The 19,699-nt window shown below is 41.5% G+C and overlaps 1 protein-coding gene across 5 annotated transcripts in view; it reads right to left on the bottom strand.

Moving 5' to 3' along the window:
* LOC133805156 (KH domain-containing protein HEN4-like) overlaps positions 1 to 19,110 on the bottom strand; it is a 34,530-nt gene extending 15,420 nt beyond the window's left edge. For 2 of the 5 annotated variants that reach the window (XM_062243255.1, XM_062243254.1), the window contains exons 1-8: positions 18,950 to 19,110; positions 17,911 to 18,632; positions 16,307 to 16,771; positions 15,941 to 16,195; positions 15,407 to 15,727; positions 15,219 to 15,274; positions 15,008 to 15,119; positions 14,483 to 14,640 (exon numbers count right to left, since the gene is read on the bottom strand). In XM_062243255.1, coding sequence (XP_062099239.1) covers positions 14,497 to 14,640; positions 15,008 to 15,119; positions 15,219 to 15,274; positions 15,407 to 15,727; positions 15,941 to 16,195; positions 16,307 to 16,771; positions 17,911 to 18,588 — 2,031 coding nt within the window. In that variant the 5' untranslated portion in view covers positions 18,589 to 18,632; positions 18,950 to 19,110 and the 3' untranslated portion in view covers positions 14,483 to 14,496. Of the gene's footprint in view, positions 1 to 6,568; positions 7,422 to 7,503; positions 8,105 to 12,721; positions 12,779 to 14,482; positions 14,641 to 15,007; positions 15,120 to 15,218; positions 15,275 to 15,406; positions 15,728 to 15,940; positions 16,196 to 16,306; positions 16,772 to 17,910; positions 18,633 to 18,949 lie in introns of those variants that run through there. The other 3 variants (XR_009878871.1, XR_009878872.1, XM_062243257.1) reach the window with 3 other exon arrangements.
* Positions 19,111 to 19,699: the final 589 nt, after the last annotated feature.

The following is a 19,699-nucleotide window of genomic DNA, read 5'->3' as shown; positions in this document are numbered from 1 at the left end:
AAAATAGTCAAGCTAGTGTTTCGGATCCCATGAACATCACTTCTGATTTTTCCAAGTAAAATCCTCATGATGTTGACTTAGGTTCACCTCCAGCCGAGAAAACCATGTTTGACACTACAGATGCAACTGAAATTTAGAAGGAAATCCGTCCCTCACATCCCATGATTACTAGATCTAAAGATGGTATTTTTAAGCCTAAGGTTTACCTTGGTCAAGCAAAATGGGAAGACAAAGATGATGAACCAAATTCGGTAGAAGAAGCACTTGAACATGCAGGTTGGAAGCAGACCATGACAAAGGAATTCAATGCTTTGGAAGCAAATCAGACGTGTACTTGGGTTCCAAGATCTGCTGAATATAACATAGTAGGCAACAAGTGGGTATTCAAGAGGAAGTTCGGTGATGATGGTTCTTTTCAGAGGTTTAAAGCAAGACTGGTTGCAAAAGGTTTTCACCAAAGACCAGAAGTTGATTTTAAATTTTAGTTCCATTGTCAAAGCATCTACTGTCAAAGTGGTCCATACTATTGCAGTAGCTAAGAATTGGGACATAAGGCAGAATGACATCAACAATGCCTTCCTAAATGGGCATTTAGAAGAAGCTGTTTACATGAACCAGCCGCAAGGATTTGTAGATAACTCTACGCCCAACCATGTCTGTAAACTCAGCATGTCCTTATACGGCCTCAAACAGGCGCCAAGAGCCTGGTTTGACAGATTAAGGAAAACGCTGCTGGAATGGAATTTTGAAAACTCAAGCAGATTCATCTTTGTTTCTACTCAAAACTAAAGGGTATATCATCATGGCTCTCATCTATGTTGATGATATAATAGTTAATGGGAATGATGGAAGGCACCTGGAACATTTTACCTCAAAGTTACACAAGACATTTGCACTCGAGGACCTGGGTTCGATACACTACTTCTGGGAATAGAAGTTGTACGTGACTCAACAGGTTTATATCTCTCACAAGGAAAGTATATCATTGAGATGCTGAAGAAATTCAACATGCTAAACCTGAAACCATGTCCCACTCCTATGACAGCCAATGTCAATTGAAGATGGAGAATCGTTTGCAGATCCAACAACCTACGGAAGCCTCATTGGGGGATTACAGTACTTAGCTCACACTCAGCCAGACATTTCTTTCTCTGTGAATAAGCTAGGTCAGTTCTTGAAAGCACCAACCATAGTCCATTGGTCAGGAGCTAAGCGTGTTCTCAGATATCTCAAAGGGGCAATTCACTATGGTCTACATATCACTTACAGTGAGAGATGCGAGAGAGACTCCTTGACTAGCTTCTCAGATGCCGATCGGGCTTGCTGCCTAGATGATAGGAAATCAGTCGCAGGATATTGTGTATTCTTGGGAGACACTTGTATCAGGGTCATCAAAGAAACAATCAGTTGTTGTTTTTTTTATACAGAATCAAAATATAGGGCCTTGGCTCAAGTTGCTGCAGAAATCTCCTGGCTAGAAGCTTTACTGCAAGAGCTCAAATTCCCTCTACCATCATCACCTATAATATAGTGCGATAACATGAGTGCAAGCGCCTTGGCATCCATCCCAGTGTACCATGCCAGAACCAAACACATAGAACTTGATGTCCATTTTGTGGGCAACAAAGTCTTGGAGAAGAAGCTTGACATTCGATATATACCATCACATGATCAGATAGCAGACTGCTTAAACAAAGGACTATCTCATTCAAGGTTCAAGTTTTTGAGTGACAAACTCGGTGTGACAGCTTCACCACTTCGTTTGAGGGATGGTATTAAGAAACATAGTACTTTGCCTTCTCCTCTGCACACTACCACTCCTAGTCATACACACACCGAATAGTACTTAGCCTTCTAACAAATTCTTCTCTAGAATACTCCTAGCACTAGAATACAAATTCTATTATTGCTCAGTGTAATCCTTTTTGCTTTCTGTGTTGTACTGATATTGGGACACTTGTAAACATCAAAGAGGTACTCACTCTCTATTGTACAGATTTGGCCTGCATATAAATAGAACAGTAAACTCCAGCCTCAATTGAGCTGAAATTTTCCAATTGCTCTCCTCCATTTACTTTCTAAACTACCTCAGGAGGACACATCGCAGACTTGAAAGAAGCTTTCACCGTTCTACGCCAGTTCGATATGAAGCTCAACCCCAGAAGTGTACGTTTGGAGTAGCTTTAAGGAAAAAATTTGGGTTTCATTGTGAGTTCCCGAGGCATAGAAGCTAACCCTAAGAAATCAAAGTCCTCATTTAGAAAACGAAAAGACGTCTAGAACCTGACTGTGAGAATTGTAGCCTTGAGCTTTTTCATGTCCAAGGCGACAGATAAATGCATACTGTTTTTTAACATCCTCCGAGGAGCTAAACAGTTCGAGAGGACCGAGAAGTGCGAGGAGGCCTTTAAGGGCCTTAGGGCTCACATGTCCCAACCACCAATCCTCTCAAAACCAGTAGACGGAGAGGTATTATTTTTATATTTGGTCATCTTTGAGCATGCAATTAGCACATCCTTGGTACGCGAGGGGAAAAAGCAACACCTCGTCTATTACATTAGCAAAACGCTGCTAGGGGTCGAGTCCCGTTACCCTTTGATGGAAAAGTTGACATTTTTCCTAGTGGTGGCTTCTCGGAAACTCCGTCATTATTTCCGGACACACGCCATAATGATTCTGACCAATCATCCTCTGTGACAAGTTTTGCAGAAACCAGCTACCTCAAGAAGGCTACTAAAGTGGGCAATAGAGCTCAGCCAATACGATATATCGTATTGCCCTAGAACAACAATTAAAGGGCATGTCTTAGCCAACTTTGTTGTCGAGTGCACAGGTATATGTGATGAGCCAGAGGCAAGTGGAATAAAGGTGCCCATCTAGAAACTGTTTGTCGATGGTTTCTCGAACGAAAATAACAAGGCCAAATATGAAGCACTTCTTAACGGATTACGAGTAGCCCGATAGCTGCAGGATAAGGGACTCGAAATCTTCAGCGACTCACAGCTTGTAGTGAATCAAGTGATTGGGGAATACCAGGCTAAGGACTCCAGAATGTCCTCTTATTTGGCCAAGGCACGAGAACTACTACAGTCAATATACCATCAAGCAAGTCTACCGAGAAAAAAATTCTAACGCAGATGCCCTTGCGAAGCTGGCGACTACTCGGGATGCTGAGCTCCTCAATGTAGTTCCCATTAACTTTGTGGCAATACTGAGCATGCAAGAGGTTGAAAGGGTATGCGAAATTCAGTATGAGGACACTTGGATGGGACCAATTGTGAAATACATAATTGGAGAGCTCGCCAGCCAAAAAAATGCAGCTAGAATGCTGCAATACCAAATTCCTCGATACATTTTTACGGACGACAGGCTATACAGAAGGTCACATTCTATGCCTCACTTGAGGTGCGTAACAATCGAGGAGTCCCAAGCCATTCTGCAGGAAGTTCACGAAGGTTTTTGCAGTGATCATACTGAGGGGCAAAGCTTGTCCAAGAAAATCCCGAGGCAAGGTTATTTTTGGCCGTCTATGAACAAAGACTTCCTCGATTACGTTAAAAGGTGCAACAAATGTCAGCGATATGCCAACATACCCCGAGCACCCCCCAATGAACTAACTCGGATGACTAGTATGTGGTCCTTTGCAGTTTGAGGAATTCACTTAGTTGGATCATTTCCCACAGGCAGAGCTGTCCGATATGTCGTGGTAGTTGTCGATTACTTTACCAAGTGGGTGGAAGTTGAACCGCTCGCGACAATTACGTCTGAGGAAATTCATTTTGTGATCAAGAATATCATTTGTCGATATGGCCTTCCTAGAAAATTGGTGTCCAACAACGACTTACAGTTTGACAACCTTTTCACAGACTTTTATGAGAAACATGGGTATCACAAAAGCTTCTCAGTGGTAGCGCACTCCCAAGCGAACGACCAAGTGGAAGCTGTGAACAAAACACTCAAGACGTCTCTAAAAAAGAGGTTAGAGCGAGCAAAGGGAGCTTGGCCTGAAGAACTACCCCAAGTTCTTTGGGCCTATCGAACTACTGCTCGGACGTCAATTGTTCACACACCTTTCATCATGGTGTACAAATGCGAAGCCATGCTCCCAGTGGAGGCTGCCTTTCCTACCCATCGACGCACTACCTATGACCCGATGACTAACCATGAATTACTTCGGAAGTCGTTGGACCTAGTCGAAGAATATTGCAAGTTGTCACAACTTTGGGTTGCTTCATACCAGCAGAAGGTCACTCGATACTTCAACTCCAAGGTTAAAGATCGAAAGTTCTTGGTAGGGGACCTCATCCTTAGACGGGTGTTCTTAGCTACCAAAGATCCAGGAGTGGGAGTGCTAGGTGTAACATGCCGACCTGGAGGGCATGTTACAAGCTAGGATGGCGCTCGGTCAGATGCGCACGCGAGGGTGCAAGCTGATGAGCATGCTGATGCCTAGTTTGTATGGCAGTAGCATTTTCGTAAATATCTTCAATATTGCCCGGAAATGGACGGGACTTCGTAAGTTCCATATTGAAGGGTCAATGAACGCAATGGTACAATCGGATTTGGGAGATTCGGAGAATTGGCAAGCTGGAAGCCAAATATGTCTCCCAAGTGAAAATCATATATGTTCCTGGTAAAAGGCTAAAAGTTCAGAAGGCTCTTTGTAGGGGGAGCATCTGGTGTCAGCTCTCCACCACCCCCTGGTGCAAGTGCGTCAAGTGAGCTACTACTACTTGGGAGGACTAGTAGGGCGGGCATATGAGGACCACGAGGGGACTCATATGTCTCCATGAGTAGGAGTACTCATGGACATTACCAAGCCGCCCCAGTAGTGCGTCTAAGTGTGCTGCCAGAGGTTTAAGGGTACGGTTCCCTTGGCTTGCCGGGATGCCGCTTGCATGGAACGTGGCCCAAACCTTCGAGAGATATCGTGGTGCGCCATGGCCATGAATCTCGACATGAGATGACACGGGAAGTCATTTGTGGGACTTGTTAGCATGCAAGCATTAGAGGGTGCACTATGCTTGAGTAGGACAGAGGTCCAGTGTGTGCTACTAGTCTGGCAGCCAGTCTCGAGGGTCTGCCAACACGCATGATGGTATGGTTCCTTGAGGATTGGACCATGGACGTATGGGAGTCCTTGGCCTGTGACGGGAGCTAATCGGATAGTATCGAATGGGACATGATAGGAGGTGTTGGCACATCAGCTTGGTGTTGGCTCTTAGCCACACATGCTACCTCGACTTGCGAATGTCTGGGTGAGCATCGGAGTTGGGATTTGCCTTGCCATAGTGAGAACCTATGGTCAGTGTGAGTGTCTCGGCTAGATAGCCTTGATGCATGATTGCACTCATAGATGCTGAAGAGCATGACTCGCCGAGAGTTGTTCGAGAGACAGAAGTGTGCAGAGGCACATGGTCGCGCAAAAAATGTGCCCATTGTTATTCGAATGGTTGGAAGGCTAACCTTGGCTCAGAGGAGTCAAGGTGCCGCACGGGCATTTCCGCTGTCAAAATGTCAGCCCGTGACACTAGGCCCCAATTGGGAAGGACCGTACCAAGTTGATTTAGTCATCAGGCCAGGGACATACAAGCTGGCCAAGCTGAATGGAGAATTGATACCACATGCTTGGAATGCCGAGCACCTTCGCCAATATTACCAATGAAAATTTAAGCAAAGGTTTGTATTGTCTTTTATTTTTGGCAATTTACTTTTCCTGTTTTGTTATGTAACGAATAATGGGTAGAAATTAATGAAAATCGTGTTGTCCTAAAACACGATATGAGGTATTTCAGGAAGATATAGCTTAAATTACGCATCAATAATGGCACTGTACGTGACTCGCCTGACCCGAAACAAGTGATCACAGGTTATTAATCTCTAATCACTTGGGGGGCAAATGAGTAGGACTCGAATCACTCGGAAGCAATAGTTCTAGCAAGCTAGACCTAAGTGGAACCTAAATAAAAGGAACATGAAAGAGGAACCTTAGAATGTTTCGAGAACCTTAGTGTCGATAATAGGTATGCTAGATCTCAAACATGGTCTCCGACCATCGCATGCTCGCGACTACGGTGTCTTAGGACTCAAAGTCAACGCGAAAGGCATTGGATCTAATCGTAGCTTTGAATACTTACATCAACTCGGATAAGAGAAACATGAAAAGGGTACCTTAGAGTTGAGAAAAGAATGGACTAATAAAGCTAAGGAAAGGTGAGTGAGAGTACTACAAGATCTGAGTGCATCCCGCATCCCGCATCCCGGGGCCTTAGTGTCAAACTAACAAGTACGTAAAAACAAGCACAAAGGTGCGAACTCAAGTTTGGAGCGAGTGGCAACATATGCAAAGAAATCTGGTAGAATTAGGTGAGTCGAAGGCCCTAATGTTAAAAGTCAACTGAAATACTTAAAAGAGATAAGCATAAAGCTACCTAATACCCAGAAATAGTCAAGCTACAATGATATCAATCTACACCACGGGAGCTTTAGAGCGTCATGAAACCTCAGTGCCCAAATTATGTGTCAAAATCATAAAAAGCAATTGACTAAGTTAACGGGAACAGACATGTAAATAAAAAAGAGTTGTATATTATGTTACAACTTATATACAAAGGGCTCGGGAGTGCGAGCAATATTGAGTTGATCTCCAAAGGCCCGAAGACCTATAAAAAAGTAAATACATAGAAAAGAAAAAAAAAATCTATAAGACTACTATGGAAGGCGGCCCATCACGACTAGTGGGAGCGTCCGAGGACCCGGGGGGCAGCTCGACAGCAAGGACTACGACATTCTCGGAGCCAGTAGGCCCAAGAGGTCAGAACGCTAATCTCATGAGCCTCGTCGGCCTTCAAGCGCTCTTCGCAAAGGCCCTGGACATAGGCTTCGTCATCCCTAAGGTAGCTCAAGTCCAGGTCTGGATTGCAGAGCCACACATTGAAGATAGCGTCCATACCGAACGAGTTGGACATCTCACGGTATTTGGCGACCTCCGCCTGGCTTTCCTTAATCACCTCAGCCACCCGAGCTACTTGGGCGTCGATCCTCGCCTTTAAAGACGTCTCCTGGTGGATGAGATCTACTTGGGTGACAATCTTTGACCGGGCCTAGGTAAGCTCCTTCTCGACGGTCTCGAGAAGAATCTTCTCCTCATTGTTGGCAATCTTCTCCCAAGCCGCAACCAACTTTTTCTCGACAGGCTCTCGACGAGCCTTCTCATCATCCCATGCACGCTCAACCTTCGTAAAGGACTAGGCCGGCTTTGCCTCGGCGGGAGGAAAAACACCATCACCTTTTAGCTTGGCCAACTCCGCTTCAACCTTGTTCAACAAGGCAATATAGTTTTGGAGCTCCTCATGAAAACGATGGGTGTCCCACATCAATCCATTCACAGCCTCGCTTTGTTGGATAGTGGGGAGGGTCATCTGCAAAAATGTTGAACATTAAAAGTCAGAAATATGCGAGTAAAATCAAGGAAAAAATTCCGCTGAATTGAAAACAACTTACCAAGACAAAAGTCACCGATTGGCTCTGAGAAAGATCGACAATGTTCTGCTGCCTCAGCTCGGCCCATCAACGAAGGGGTATGCTCCCCAAGATATCTCCCACTATGGTCAGCAGTCCTGCAGCCAGAGGGGAGACCTCCTTCCCCAGGTCCCGGAGGTATTCTTTGAAGTCGGCATGGGCCAAGGCCTCAAATTCGTCCTGTTTGGCTCCGCAGAGGCTGTGCTAGGTGCCCCCGTTAGGGGAGCACAATCCAATGAAACTGCCAGAGAAGGTGCAGACTCCTCGACAATTGCCTTGCCACATTGCGCCACCCGTTCAAAGACCTCTTGAGCCACAGGTAGCCTTCCCGCATCCGTCAGACGTAGTGGGGGAGGAGCACTTGCATCCTTACGGGGACCCACCGTTAGAGCGGAACTCATTGAGAGCAGAACCTCACTGACAGAGACAGTCAGCCCTGCAGCCTGAGTAGCCATGGGGGTGTCAACAGTGGTAACTCTTGGCTTTTTCTGCGTCCGCGAGGGCTCGCCAGCCTGTTTCCTCTTTCGGGCCTCCATTGTCGCCTTTTTCTTGTCGACGATCAGACGTGTAGACTCCATTTAACCTGAAACACAATAGACAATAAGGGTTAGTTGGTGAAGAACAAAGTCAAGGAGAATCAAAATATGGTGACATAGTCTAGCTTGGGGAATGTCATCACACCATCAAGGACCTCCTCGGCGACAGGGGATCTCTCGGGAGGAAGATTTCCTCGCAAGTCATCCGACTCCACCTCACTCCCTGACAAGACCAGTTCCTCAACCGTCCTCTTCATGGCATCGAGAAGTAGACTCAGATCCAGACCCACATTGGTGCTATATTCGTCAAATCCCTGGGCCCGCATTGCCATGAGTTGGTCCACCGCAGCAGACGTTGCGAGATCCCCATGATGGTGGTGATGAACTAACTCGTCGACACGGTCAAGGTAGTCGGCATATTGCCACCTTGACCAACGTCGATCGGCATACCAGTACCAACGTAAAGTAGGCGTAAAAGGGGTGTCCCGGACTGTGACCCCTTTCGACAGTCCGGGAACAATGATAGAAATCACCTCGCCTTGGTTCTCAGCTTCAAGCTGCCTCAAGGTACGTAGGCGACGGGTAGCGCGTTGGACACAGACAACTTCGAAGGCCTCGTAAACCTCTCCTCCAACTCGATCTGGGGCTCAGGAGCATCCTCCTCAGGCTCTCGAGCGGCAGGGGCAGCCATCCCCAGGTTGAGAGCCTCCTCCTCGGCACTCATCAATGGAAACTATCGAGAGTTCTCAGCAGCCTCATCAATATCCTCCTCCAGGTGCCCAAGGTCTGGTGCGTTCAGGTCGTCAGGCTCGTCGACCACCACCAAGGGGAAGATGCGCCTCTCCCTTGATGAAGATTGACTATCCCCGTCATGTCGAGGCGATCAACTCTTTGCTCAGCACTGATGAGTCCCACTTCTCACAACCGAGCAGTGGTGGTCAATTGAATATCCCTCTCTTCGTGAGAGAGGGCATGAATAGCTTGGGCCCGAACCAAGTATTCGTCTTTCTGTTGGGGCCCCGAGTATTGACCTACAAAAGGAGAAATTGGAGGTAGGTAAGACAAAGGAAATGCCAATATACCGTAGAACAAAAATGAAAGTGTGATCACTTACCGACTCGGTTGAAGGCCAAGCGAAGTTGGTGATTATTGTGGGTGTCGAAGCCCGTTGTGAAGAAAAAAAAAATTTGGATTCACGAGGTTTATTCTCGTTGTGATGGAGAGTTCGGTAGGGTGACGCCCACTTCGTCAGCTGGTAAAAGTCGTCATCCTCCTGACCGCCTTTCTTAGGAGCCGCCTTCAATTGGAAGTGGTAGTGAAGTTCTTCAGGGCTCGGGTGGACCCAGTTCCTCTCCCTTCACAACACATAGAACATCACCAGTAGTCGGTAGGCGTTGGGAATAAGCTGGAAGGGCGAGATCCGCATCCACACCACAGAGTCAATGAAGTACTTGGGGAGTGGAAGGGTTGCCCCTACTTCGAGGTGGGCCTGGCTCCATGCCGAGAACCCATTGTAGGCGAACAGGCCCTCTCCGTTCTATCAAGGATCTAGTTGAAGAAGTGTGTGGAGGAGATTCCATAATGCTCCTCGATGGCTCCAAGAACATCCATGAAGGTTAGCTTGGAAGCGATACTCACCGATTCGAAGTGTGTGGCCCATGGAGGAGGTGCTCGAGGGTCTAGCATTGAGCCTTGAGGTTGTAGGGCGGACAAAGGTCCTGCACAGGCTAGTGGAGCTTGAGCCATCAAACAAGGTAGTGCCACAGTAATTCCGACTAAGGATGATGGTGGACCAAATGTCGCGATAGCCCGAGTTCATTCAACAAACCCCCGATGCCTTCCTTAGCTATCTACACTCGCGAGTTGCGGTCTCCCTCGATACAGCTAGGTCCTCGTGCTCTCGACTCTCCCTTTGTAAGCACAGATTCCTTGATGGAGTCAACTCCTCGACAGCTTGTTCTTCTGGCTCGTTGCGGAGTAGGGATAAAAACCCAGTGTCAAAGGAATGGTGTCCGTGTACATGCAACTCTTCGAGTTCGGAGTCACGGGACATTTGAAACAAAAACGAGCAGTTAAGAACTTGGCCAAAGGAACACCAAGGTACTCTGATCAACATTAAAAGAAGGGCACTGCTCGTAGAAGGCTAAGAGAAAAAGAGGGAAAAACCCAGAAAGGAGAGGCAAACCCTACAAATCCTTAACCTCAGAAATCACAAGCAACTATCGAGTAGAGACTAAACCTAAGGCAAGCCCACAAATCACAAACCATGTATAAAACCTTGAAAGAAGAAATTCTGGGAAAAGAAACTTAAGTGATAAGAAGCGTCGATAGGTCTGGTAGGTAGTCCTCATGGGAATAAATCAACGCCCTTCGACTTCGAATATTCTCACTGAACTGTTGGGGTGGTTGATTGGCTCCCTAGTTTTTTTTATGAAAAAGGCCAAGGGAAGTCTGCAACTCAAAGGAAACTTGAAATTGCAAAAAATCCTGATGAAGGGAGAAAGAAGAGTCTCAGGTTAAATAGGGTTTTTCTGAATTTTGAATCAAGAAACAGATCATCATGACAGGTACTTGAGTACCATCAAATGGTTCACCTTGAAAAGTACCATCTTGAGATGCCTGTTGATTTGACAGTCTACTCCTCGAGACAGACTAGTAGGGGAACTCGCAGAGTTCCGACCAGTCGGAAAATGCATTCGCAGGAGTCCAACCACTCGGCTAACACCACGTGTCTCAAGATTTAAGGCGATCACAGAGGTCCCACCAATAGAAAGTTTACACGTGTCCTACGGTCGGTCCCCGACACAATTTCGAAAGTGTCTTTCATGTTTGTCACGTGTCTAGTCGAGCACAGAATTGCCGACCAAGTGCCCAAGTAATTTTTGCCACATGTCAACTGGCGAGAAGTCTCCACCGCACGAAGTACGCTAGAGACTTGGGAGGCAAATGTTCCAGGCCTTTTTCGGCCTACCGTCCACATCAGCATCTAACGACACGTGGGATATATGTGATATACTTCCCACGAAGTTCTCGGAAGTGGACCATCGGACCGATAAGTAAACAGAATACAAGCTACTGAACCCCCGAGGAGGGCCTCGGGACCCTCCATGAATTTCTAAAGCATAACTCCTCTGGAGGTCCCCGAGATCAGGTTTAGGAAAAGCGCTTTCACGTTGACTTCTCGAAGCGCCCGAGAAGTCCCAATAACTACCTCGCGAGATTTTCGGAGATTTGGGGGACCACATATTGAAGGAGTGGTACTTTTTAGGCTAGGACCGCCCAAATAGGCCTATGGCCAGGTGACGTGTAATATACCCAATATGTAATGAATAATTCCCAAAGAATGTGGGAATGAATTGTAAATATATCTTTAATTAAAGGGTGACTGCCTTTTTAGCTCCCCTCATGCTACCTATAAATAGAGCATGAGGGGGTCATTTGTAAGTATTTAAAACCCTAGTTTTTGGACTTTCATTTTACCTTGGAGCAAGACTATCATCTGCCAAGTTGTAAACCCTAAAGAGCTTGTGATTCCAGCAAGCTCTCCTTTATACAAGTGGCTCATGGACTAGGCCTCGTTAATAGCCGAACCACGTAAAAAGCCTATGGTGTGATTCATTTCATTTTACTAGCTCTTTTCTCATTTTATTAGTTGACAGAAATTTGGGTCAACAATATTGTTGACGCGGTTCTTCACCAACAGGTAATTAAGAAAATAAGAGGAAGGGATTAGTGCTTATGTTGAACCGAAATGGATGAATGATCTTTTTAGAAATTGGCTTGTGACACAATCACGTTTTTAGGTGGTTCAAATGTTAAAATCCTTCTACTCCACCAGTCAATATTATTGCTATATGCTTGGTATTCTTTTACAGGGTATTTCTTACACAATAGAATCCAACCATTTGCAACTCCCAAGGTCTCCATATTTATAGGAGAGGGCACCTGGGAGTTGGTAAGGTCATCCCGTGACCTTCTTACCTATCATGTCAACTCTGTGACATTCATGATTAATTCCTAAAACCTGACACATGAAGTGTGGTCTAATCAATAGGTAAGGGGGATAATGGGCCGCACGGCCCAACCCAGTCGTGGGTGCCAGAATGCGTACGTTCATGCTGCGTATCCGAGAAGTCAGGGATATATCAGACACGTGATGTCTGATATATGCACGTTTACCTTGCGTGGTTGACTTTATAAAAGGTCACAACCTCCAACTCTAGCTCATGTCACGAGCTGGATGCTTCCCTCGACCAGTGGCCTTCAGAGTCCAAACTCAGTCTAATCTTGGCGAATCCTTAGGTTATCTCGAGCTGAGGAGGTAGGATCTTTCGAGTGGCAGCTCCGGTCTTGGGGATGTCTACGTGGTAGACATGATTAGGCCGTATCTCACGATTAGGCCGCATCTCAACTGGTTAACAACCCGTGGGAAAACCAGGGCGTACAACTATATATTTAATTTGATTAGTGGTTTTTCTTTTATTTGATTTGTTGCTTTTCGTTACTTGTTATTTTGCCTTTTTCAACTTAAAATCATCACAAATTCAGTCTAAATTTTTAATTAAAATAATTTTCCATCTAAACAGGAAAGTATAAATATAAATATAAACGTGTATTATACATGCTTTGACAATAGAAGAATTTGGAGAATTGACTTTGCTTACGTGAAAGAGTGCTTTTGGTTTACATGATTCGGTATGCTCAGTGAAAACTTCTTCGGCCTATAATCAAGTGTTTCGCTTTAAAATTCATATGATAATTCAGGTATGATTTCAATTGTTCTATTTTTCTTTACCGGTAATTTTGATGACAGCATGGTTTCAATCTTTGGTTATATCATTACAAGAAAATAAAATATGATGATAAATTGGTTGTTAACATAAATTGCTCAATTTGCTTTTGCTTCGTTCAAGTTATGTTATGTTCGGTTCGTTTTGTATTTGTTTTTGTTTCGTTCAGTTATGTTCAAAATTACCTTCCATTTTTTTTAAACGTTATGATTAACAGTTATTTAAGCCACATACTTTTAGATAAACATCTTCACTTTTATTTTGTCATTTAAATAAAAGATTGTCACACAGTTTTATGCCTTCTACATCTTTTCCATTTATTTTTTACTTTTCTATAACTTTATTTTAATTTAAACTCAGTATTTACTAATTATAATTATTATGGTTTTTTTTTTCATTTTTTGTGGCAAGTTCACTTAATTTTTAAGTACTTATACACTTTTTGAAGGATCCACGGACGGTAATAATAGTACTTCGCAGATAAGATTTTAGCTTTTCTTTTTTAGTCCGTTAATATTTATTATAAATATTGTGACAGTTCTTATTATTGTCCATAAATTTTTATTGTATTTTGTTGAATAATATTTTATTATTATTCAAAATTAATGTGTTTTTTTCTTTATTTATTTTGTAGGTTAGTTTTTTATTCTACAACACAAAATGGATGATGGCTGTCAAAACAAGCAAAACACATATGGGTTAAATAAGCTTTTTATGGATGCTTTGGTCAATGTATTCTCCAAGTTTATTAAAGGATATTGCAAGTTTACATCCCATTTTTCATTTTTCTAAAGTGTCCCTATTTCATGGCCGATCATAGATTAGATGTCCATACTCTCAAGATGGATGAGGAACTTATATGGAAGCATAATTTTTCATCTTTTCGTTGGATGTATCACACTCTGATTATTTTCAATGGAATGTTCATTGTTCAAAAAAAAATAGCAAATTACTTGGGTTGTTAAATGTTTAATTTTATTAGTTTTTCTCAAGGAGTAATTTGATCATTGAAAGAAGTACTTAAAATATAATTAATGTCAGTCTCAACACAAACCTTTCCAGACAAATAGGTCCGGGAGAAGAGAAAAAATTATACCTAAAGCCAAAATAACTTCCCTGGTCAAAATCATAAATGCATACCCCTCTAGTATCAAATGTATACACTCAAGAAGCATTAGGAATTGTATTGTGAATTGGGATGCGCACAAAGCAGTGCAATAGATGGTAAGAGATGTTTTGAAATTTATAATACAAACTGACAAAGCCAGAAGATACCCATATAATTTCTTGGTTGAAAGTTTAAACTTGTTTAATAGCATGAATAGAGTTATTATCAGAGTAACTTTATAAGTCAAAGCACAAAGGGCAACCTTACGTTTTCGTTTCTAAAGGTCAAACTTGTTTAATAGTGCACTAGAGATATTTTAGTTAGAGTTTTAGTAAGAATTCATGTGCACAAGAATGAAGGAAGAAACAGAAAATGAGGTCCTCTACTATAGACCATAATTTCCATCGTGAAACTCAGAGACTGCATATATAACAGCAAAAATGTAACATATTTGCTACATTATGTGCTACAGAGCATATGTATAGGCTCAAGGTTGATGTCCCAGCGAAAGTAGCTATGAGTGTTACCTGAACCAAGAATATCAAGTAGACTCAGTCTCACTAATCACAAATGCTTGAATTAGACTCTGTGCGGCATGGGTTTGTTCTGGTGTTCCAGATATAATTATCATAGTTTCCACCGCTCCAGCCTTCGGCTCCATAATTGTAATTTTTGCATCGGAAATCTGAAAAGAATGTAGGGTTATGTTTGATTTCCTAAAGTTAAAACCACCTTAATTTTTGGGAAGGGGGAAGAGGGATTTGATAAATATATAAATACATGCATGTCTCCATTTGGCAAAGTAGAAATAGAAAATGAAGTTAAATTATATTATCAAAAGCAGAAAATATTGCATAAATCTCCTTTTAGATAAATATATGCATGCATCTAAGTCAGCTAGAATACAGACACCTTTATAAATAGCTTCCAAGTATCATTCGAGTAGCTACTTCTCTATGCATGCCAGCTCTTAGTTAGTAGTTTATATTTTTACTTAAAATTACATTTATGTTTGTCTAAACTAAAAATAAATATCATATCAAAAGATGTACCTGACGAATTTGTTTCAAACATTCACCATCTTCTCCATAAATAGCAGGAACAACTGAATGAGGAATAACAACTTCAACAGTGCTGCTAGTAATTATAGCTGGTTGGCTGACTCTACATGGACACATCAGAGACATAGCCATGAGATTCAAGGCAGAGTCAAGCAAGAAACTCCATAAAAGCATATGCAAATATCCTAACAACAAAACAGACCTTTGTGGAAATCCAACAAAATCTGGCAGACCTGGACCACTACCTTCAGGAAGTCCCTGGATATAACAAAAGCAATAAAGAAACTTCAGATTGTTTTACATAATTAAAATATACATATATATATTCATATGTTAGTTGTATATGTATATGTATACGTAGTGAAATACCAAAATAACAGCTATTATTACCTGAGGACCCCACGGTCTTCTTTCAGATAGTGTTGGGCCACCAAACCTATGGATATTGTGCATGAAAGGAACACAATCATCACGAGGTTGAAAACCACCATGTGGGAGCATATCAAACTTGTGAAAAGATGGGCCATAGTTTGAATGCATTCCTGCAGGTGAGAGTTCCCGCAATCCCAAAAAAGACAGGAATGGAGGATCAAAAAATGCAGGATTTGTGGGATAATTAATGGAAGGAAAAGCATCATGAAAAAAATGATGCTGCAACCTAGTGCTGGTCTGTATAAGAGCATCTTGAACTGCTTCAAATTCTCCATTTATCTGATTGACAAAGAATAGAATAGCAAACAGTACAGTCAGGAGGTTTAGAAGCAAGTGATCAATCTAAAGGTTCAGATTTTGAACAATGAACAAAGGTTCAGATATAATTGATTATATTGGGGGGGGGGGGGGGGGGGGGGCGGGGGGGACATTTTTAAGTTAATGATAGCCCTAGATGCGATCTCCATCCTTATCAAACTCAAAGAAACTTACCTGAATAACTTCTTCATCTTCTGAAGCAAACTTTGGAATTTGATCCTTGCCCCATATACGAATATGTGCTCGTGATAATTTTCTCATTTCTGCTATGATGGAACCACCCTTGCCAAGAAGACAACCAATCTGATTGGAGGAAATAAGAAGCCTGGCTGTCACACTCTGCTCCTTACTGTCAGGTGCTGCCCGGGCTATTCTAGTTTGCACTCGAAGAACTGCATCTTGCACAGCTGATACCCTGTCATCTGGATGCTGCAGAAGTTTATTTACCATCAGCATTTCTCAAAGACAACATTTCTTTCTATCAAAAATAAAAGTCACACCTTAAAAGTATCCAGGAAAAATTAGATAGTCAAATCATACCACATGACCAGATACAGCAATAACACGATCCTCAGAATCAGACATGCCTTCTTCTATGACTTTAACCTCACAACCAGTGTCTTGCTGAATTGCCTTAATAACTGTTCCACCCTTTCCAATTACAGCCCCCACTCTTTCAGCAGGGCATAATATCCGGAAGGTTAGTATTTCTGGAGCTGGCTTCATTCGACCATGGAAACCATCATGAAATTTAGGAATTAATGGGGGCGCAGCAGAACGAAAATCAACATTACGAGGCCCATCAGCATAGGGTGCTCCTTGAGCAGCAAAAGAACAAATGGATGGTGGGAATGCTTCAGGTATAGGGCCAGGTTGACCAAATAAATGAATTGATGGTCCCGTAAGGTTGGTAGGGAAAAAGTCATGATCTCGAAGGGGATTCCCCAAAAGCTGAAGAGAGACATAATTAAGCGCTATTCTTACTGCCTCAACTTCCCCTGTAATCTGCACAAGAGTACCAAAATATAATAACTACACTACATTACCCTGAAACCACGATCCATGGCTCATTTATTACACATCAGATATGTACTTCTTCGTAATTATTCTTCCCTTTATTCATTTAAACGTGAACTCTAAAATCAATTTGGAGGAGTCTCAATTACACCACTTGTGTTTTGGCGTACAATATTGCCCCTATACTACATATATAACAAAAATTTATGGAAGCTTCTTCTCTACTGATGAGGACTTCAACATTCTGCAAAACCCACTGTGATAATTCCCCATTCTCCAACAGGTTGACTTATCTCTTCATCAGTACAACTTTACTTTTAAAAAAATCAAATTAGAAAGAGCCACAAATTGATAAATAAATCTTTAAATAGGATAACTATAAACTCTAATTTCCTTATTATTATTACTTTATTTTAACTAAAAACTATTAAGCAGGAAAAGCATTTTTTAAAGGATATTTTTACTAATAAAACAAATGTAATGAAGATCCTGTCAAAATCTATGGAGATTGCAGAAGTAGTCGTTCAGATAAAATAGATGAGGTGTAATTGCAAATTCTTCTTCCTACATTGTTCATTACTTCATTTGTAGTCCTATAAAAAAAATTGCACATACAGTATATTATGAGAAGTTCTTCAACAATTTTTTTCATCCCAAAAAATGGAAATAAGGCTTCGAATACTCCTGGGAAATTTAAATGGACTGCCTGGAAGGAGCCTGTCATATATATATATATACATTGAATTAAATTTTCTAGAATTATCTATTTCAAAACACTATCGTGTGCACAATAAAGCAGCAAAGTGCAACTTGAATATTGATTAGCACGTAACCAATTGCCAGTTTTGTCAAAAGCCAGAATGACTAACCAGGACACGCAGACTATTTGCTTCATAGATCTTGTCATGTAAGACTATCTTATCTCAAATTTCATGCTTATGTATAGTAAACTGTAACTTTGTTGATCTTGTTCTAACAACAAGCAACATGATAATGTAAACTTGAGTCATCAACTGAACCCGTTGGAAAGGAATGACAACCACACACCCATATCACAGCTGACTATCAGATACATTACTTACTGTAAATGTAATTTGTATAGTGGATTAAAAAAAATGTCATATTACCTGAACCAATTCATCCAACGATGATGCACATGGAGGAAGTTTGTCCCTTGGAAGAATTCGAATTTGCGCCCCACTTTCAGATGACATTTGCTTGATCACACAGCCACCTTTTCCCAAAATGCATCCCACTTGAGTTGAGAGTACAAGTAACCTCAAAACAAATGGTGAAGATTTTTTGCTTTCCACATCCCCTCCATCTGTTTCTCGATGCCCTTCAATCATTTTCTCAAAAACAAGTATCAGAGCCTTTTTAAGTGATGAAATCCTGTTATCAGATTTTGAATTTTCCAAAGAAATTGAATCCCTCTCTTTCATTTTCTCATCCTCTTCCTCTGTCTCATCATGTTTACCGTCTTCATTGGCCTCTTCACCAACTCCATCCTCTTTCTCAAAACCAATAATGAAAACTCTCTCGTCGCAACCGGGGACAGCTTCCTCAACTCTGAGTTCTGCACCAGTTTCTTGCTGAATTTGTGATATTAAAGAACTCTCTTTTCCAATAAGACAATCAGCTTTTGAAGCAGGGCATAGCACACGAAAAAAAGCACCGCGAGAAGAATTCGTTGAAGGTTGATTTTGCCAATTGGAACTTGTTGACTTTTGCAACTTTCCTTTCCCATCTGGCTCCGTAAGATTCACATCATGTTGTCTCTTCAAGGGTATCAATAAGACAGACATGACCCCAGCAATCCTTTCACCCAAATTTGCACAAAGCTAATAATCTATTTAAAAGAAACAAAATATAAACAGAGAGACGAGGAAAAAAAAACCACACTTTCTTTTCAAATTCCGGGAAAACACAGTAAAATATAATAAAGCGTCGAATTTCATTTCGTAAAAATGGCAATCCCCAAAGATATGAAATCAGCCAATCTAGAATGAAAGCACCGCGATTTAATTCTTAACAATGGCATTAGAATCCAAGTTCAAAGTTAACTAATTTGAGTGAGCTTTCTCGAGAAACAAACGAACTGATTATATTATATTGCTGAAAGAGAAAAAGTAATTGGAATGCCAACAGCAACAAGGAAAGACTTACAGAGACAAGCGAATGTAGTTCTGTTGTAATTTCTGGAAGAGAACCGCAGTTTCTTCTTCTTACTTTCTTCCTTAATGGAGATTATATTGCATACAGCTATACCTAGGTTTTCATTACATGCTAAGTTCTTTTTTTCTTTTCCTTTTTTCATTTTGAACGACCCTGCACCAACTTCCATAAAATTAACAGCTCACAAGCTTCTTTTAAAAATAATAAAAAAATCGCTTAATTAATTTTTTTAAAGGAAAATTAAAAAAAGGTTTATACTAATTTTTTTTTTTTTTAATGTTTTGGCCCATTATTTATTTGGATTCTCTGTTTTGATAAATAATTTTTTAGACTATGTGTTTTATAAAATTGTTCAAATAGAATCTTAATCTCAATTTTGGTCAAAGTTTTCATAGCTAAAATTACAAATAATTTACCAAACTAATAATTTAAAACAAAAATAAAATAATTTTGTCTAACAATTGTGTTGTTATATTCAATTTTTTTCTTCATTAAAATTGAGTTTAGGGGTCTATTTAAACTATTTTACAAAATACAGGGTCCAAAATTTTTTTTATCAAAATACAGGGTCCAAACAGGTAATGGGAAAAAATACAGAATCTAAAAATATATAAACCCTTAAAAAAATATTGGAAAAATTCTTTATTTTTAGACTATATATCTCTGCGAGGAGTGCTAACCTCTATGTCCGAAAAGACGTGCTAAAGTATTTTTTTTAATTTTTTTACGGTGATGTTCGTT

Source organism: Humulus lupulus, chromosome X (assembly GCF_963169125.1).
Source record: "Humulus lupulus chromosome X, drHumLupu1.1, whole genome shotgun sequence".
In the NCBI taxonomy this organism is placed as follows: Eukaryota; Viridiplantae; Streptophyta; class Magnoliopsida; order Rosales; family Cannabaceae; genus Humulus; species Humulus lupulus.
The sequence above is the reverse complement of the archived record's forward strand: the minus strand, read 5'-3'. Positions and strand labels throughout refer to the sequence as shown.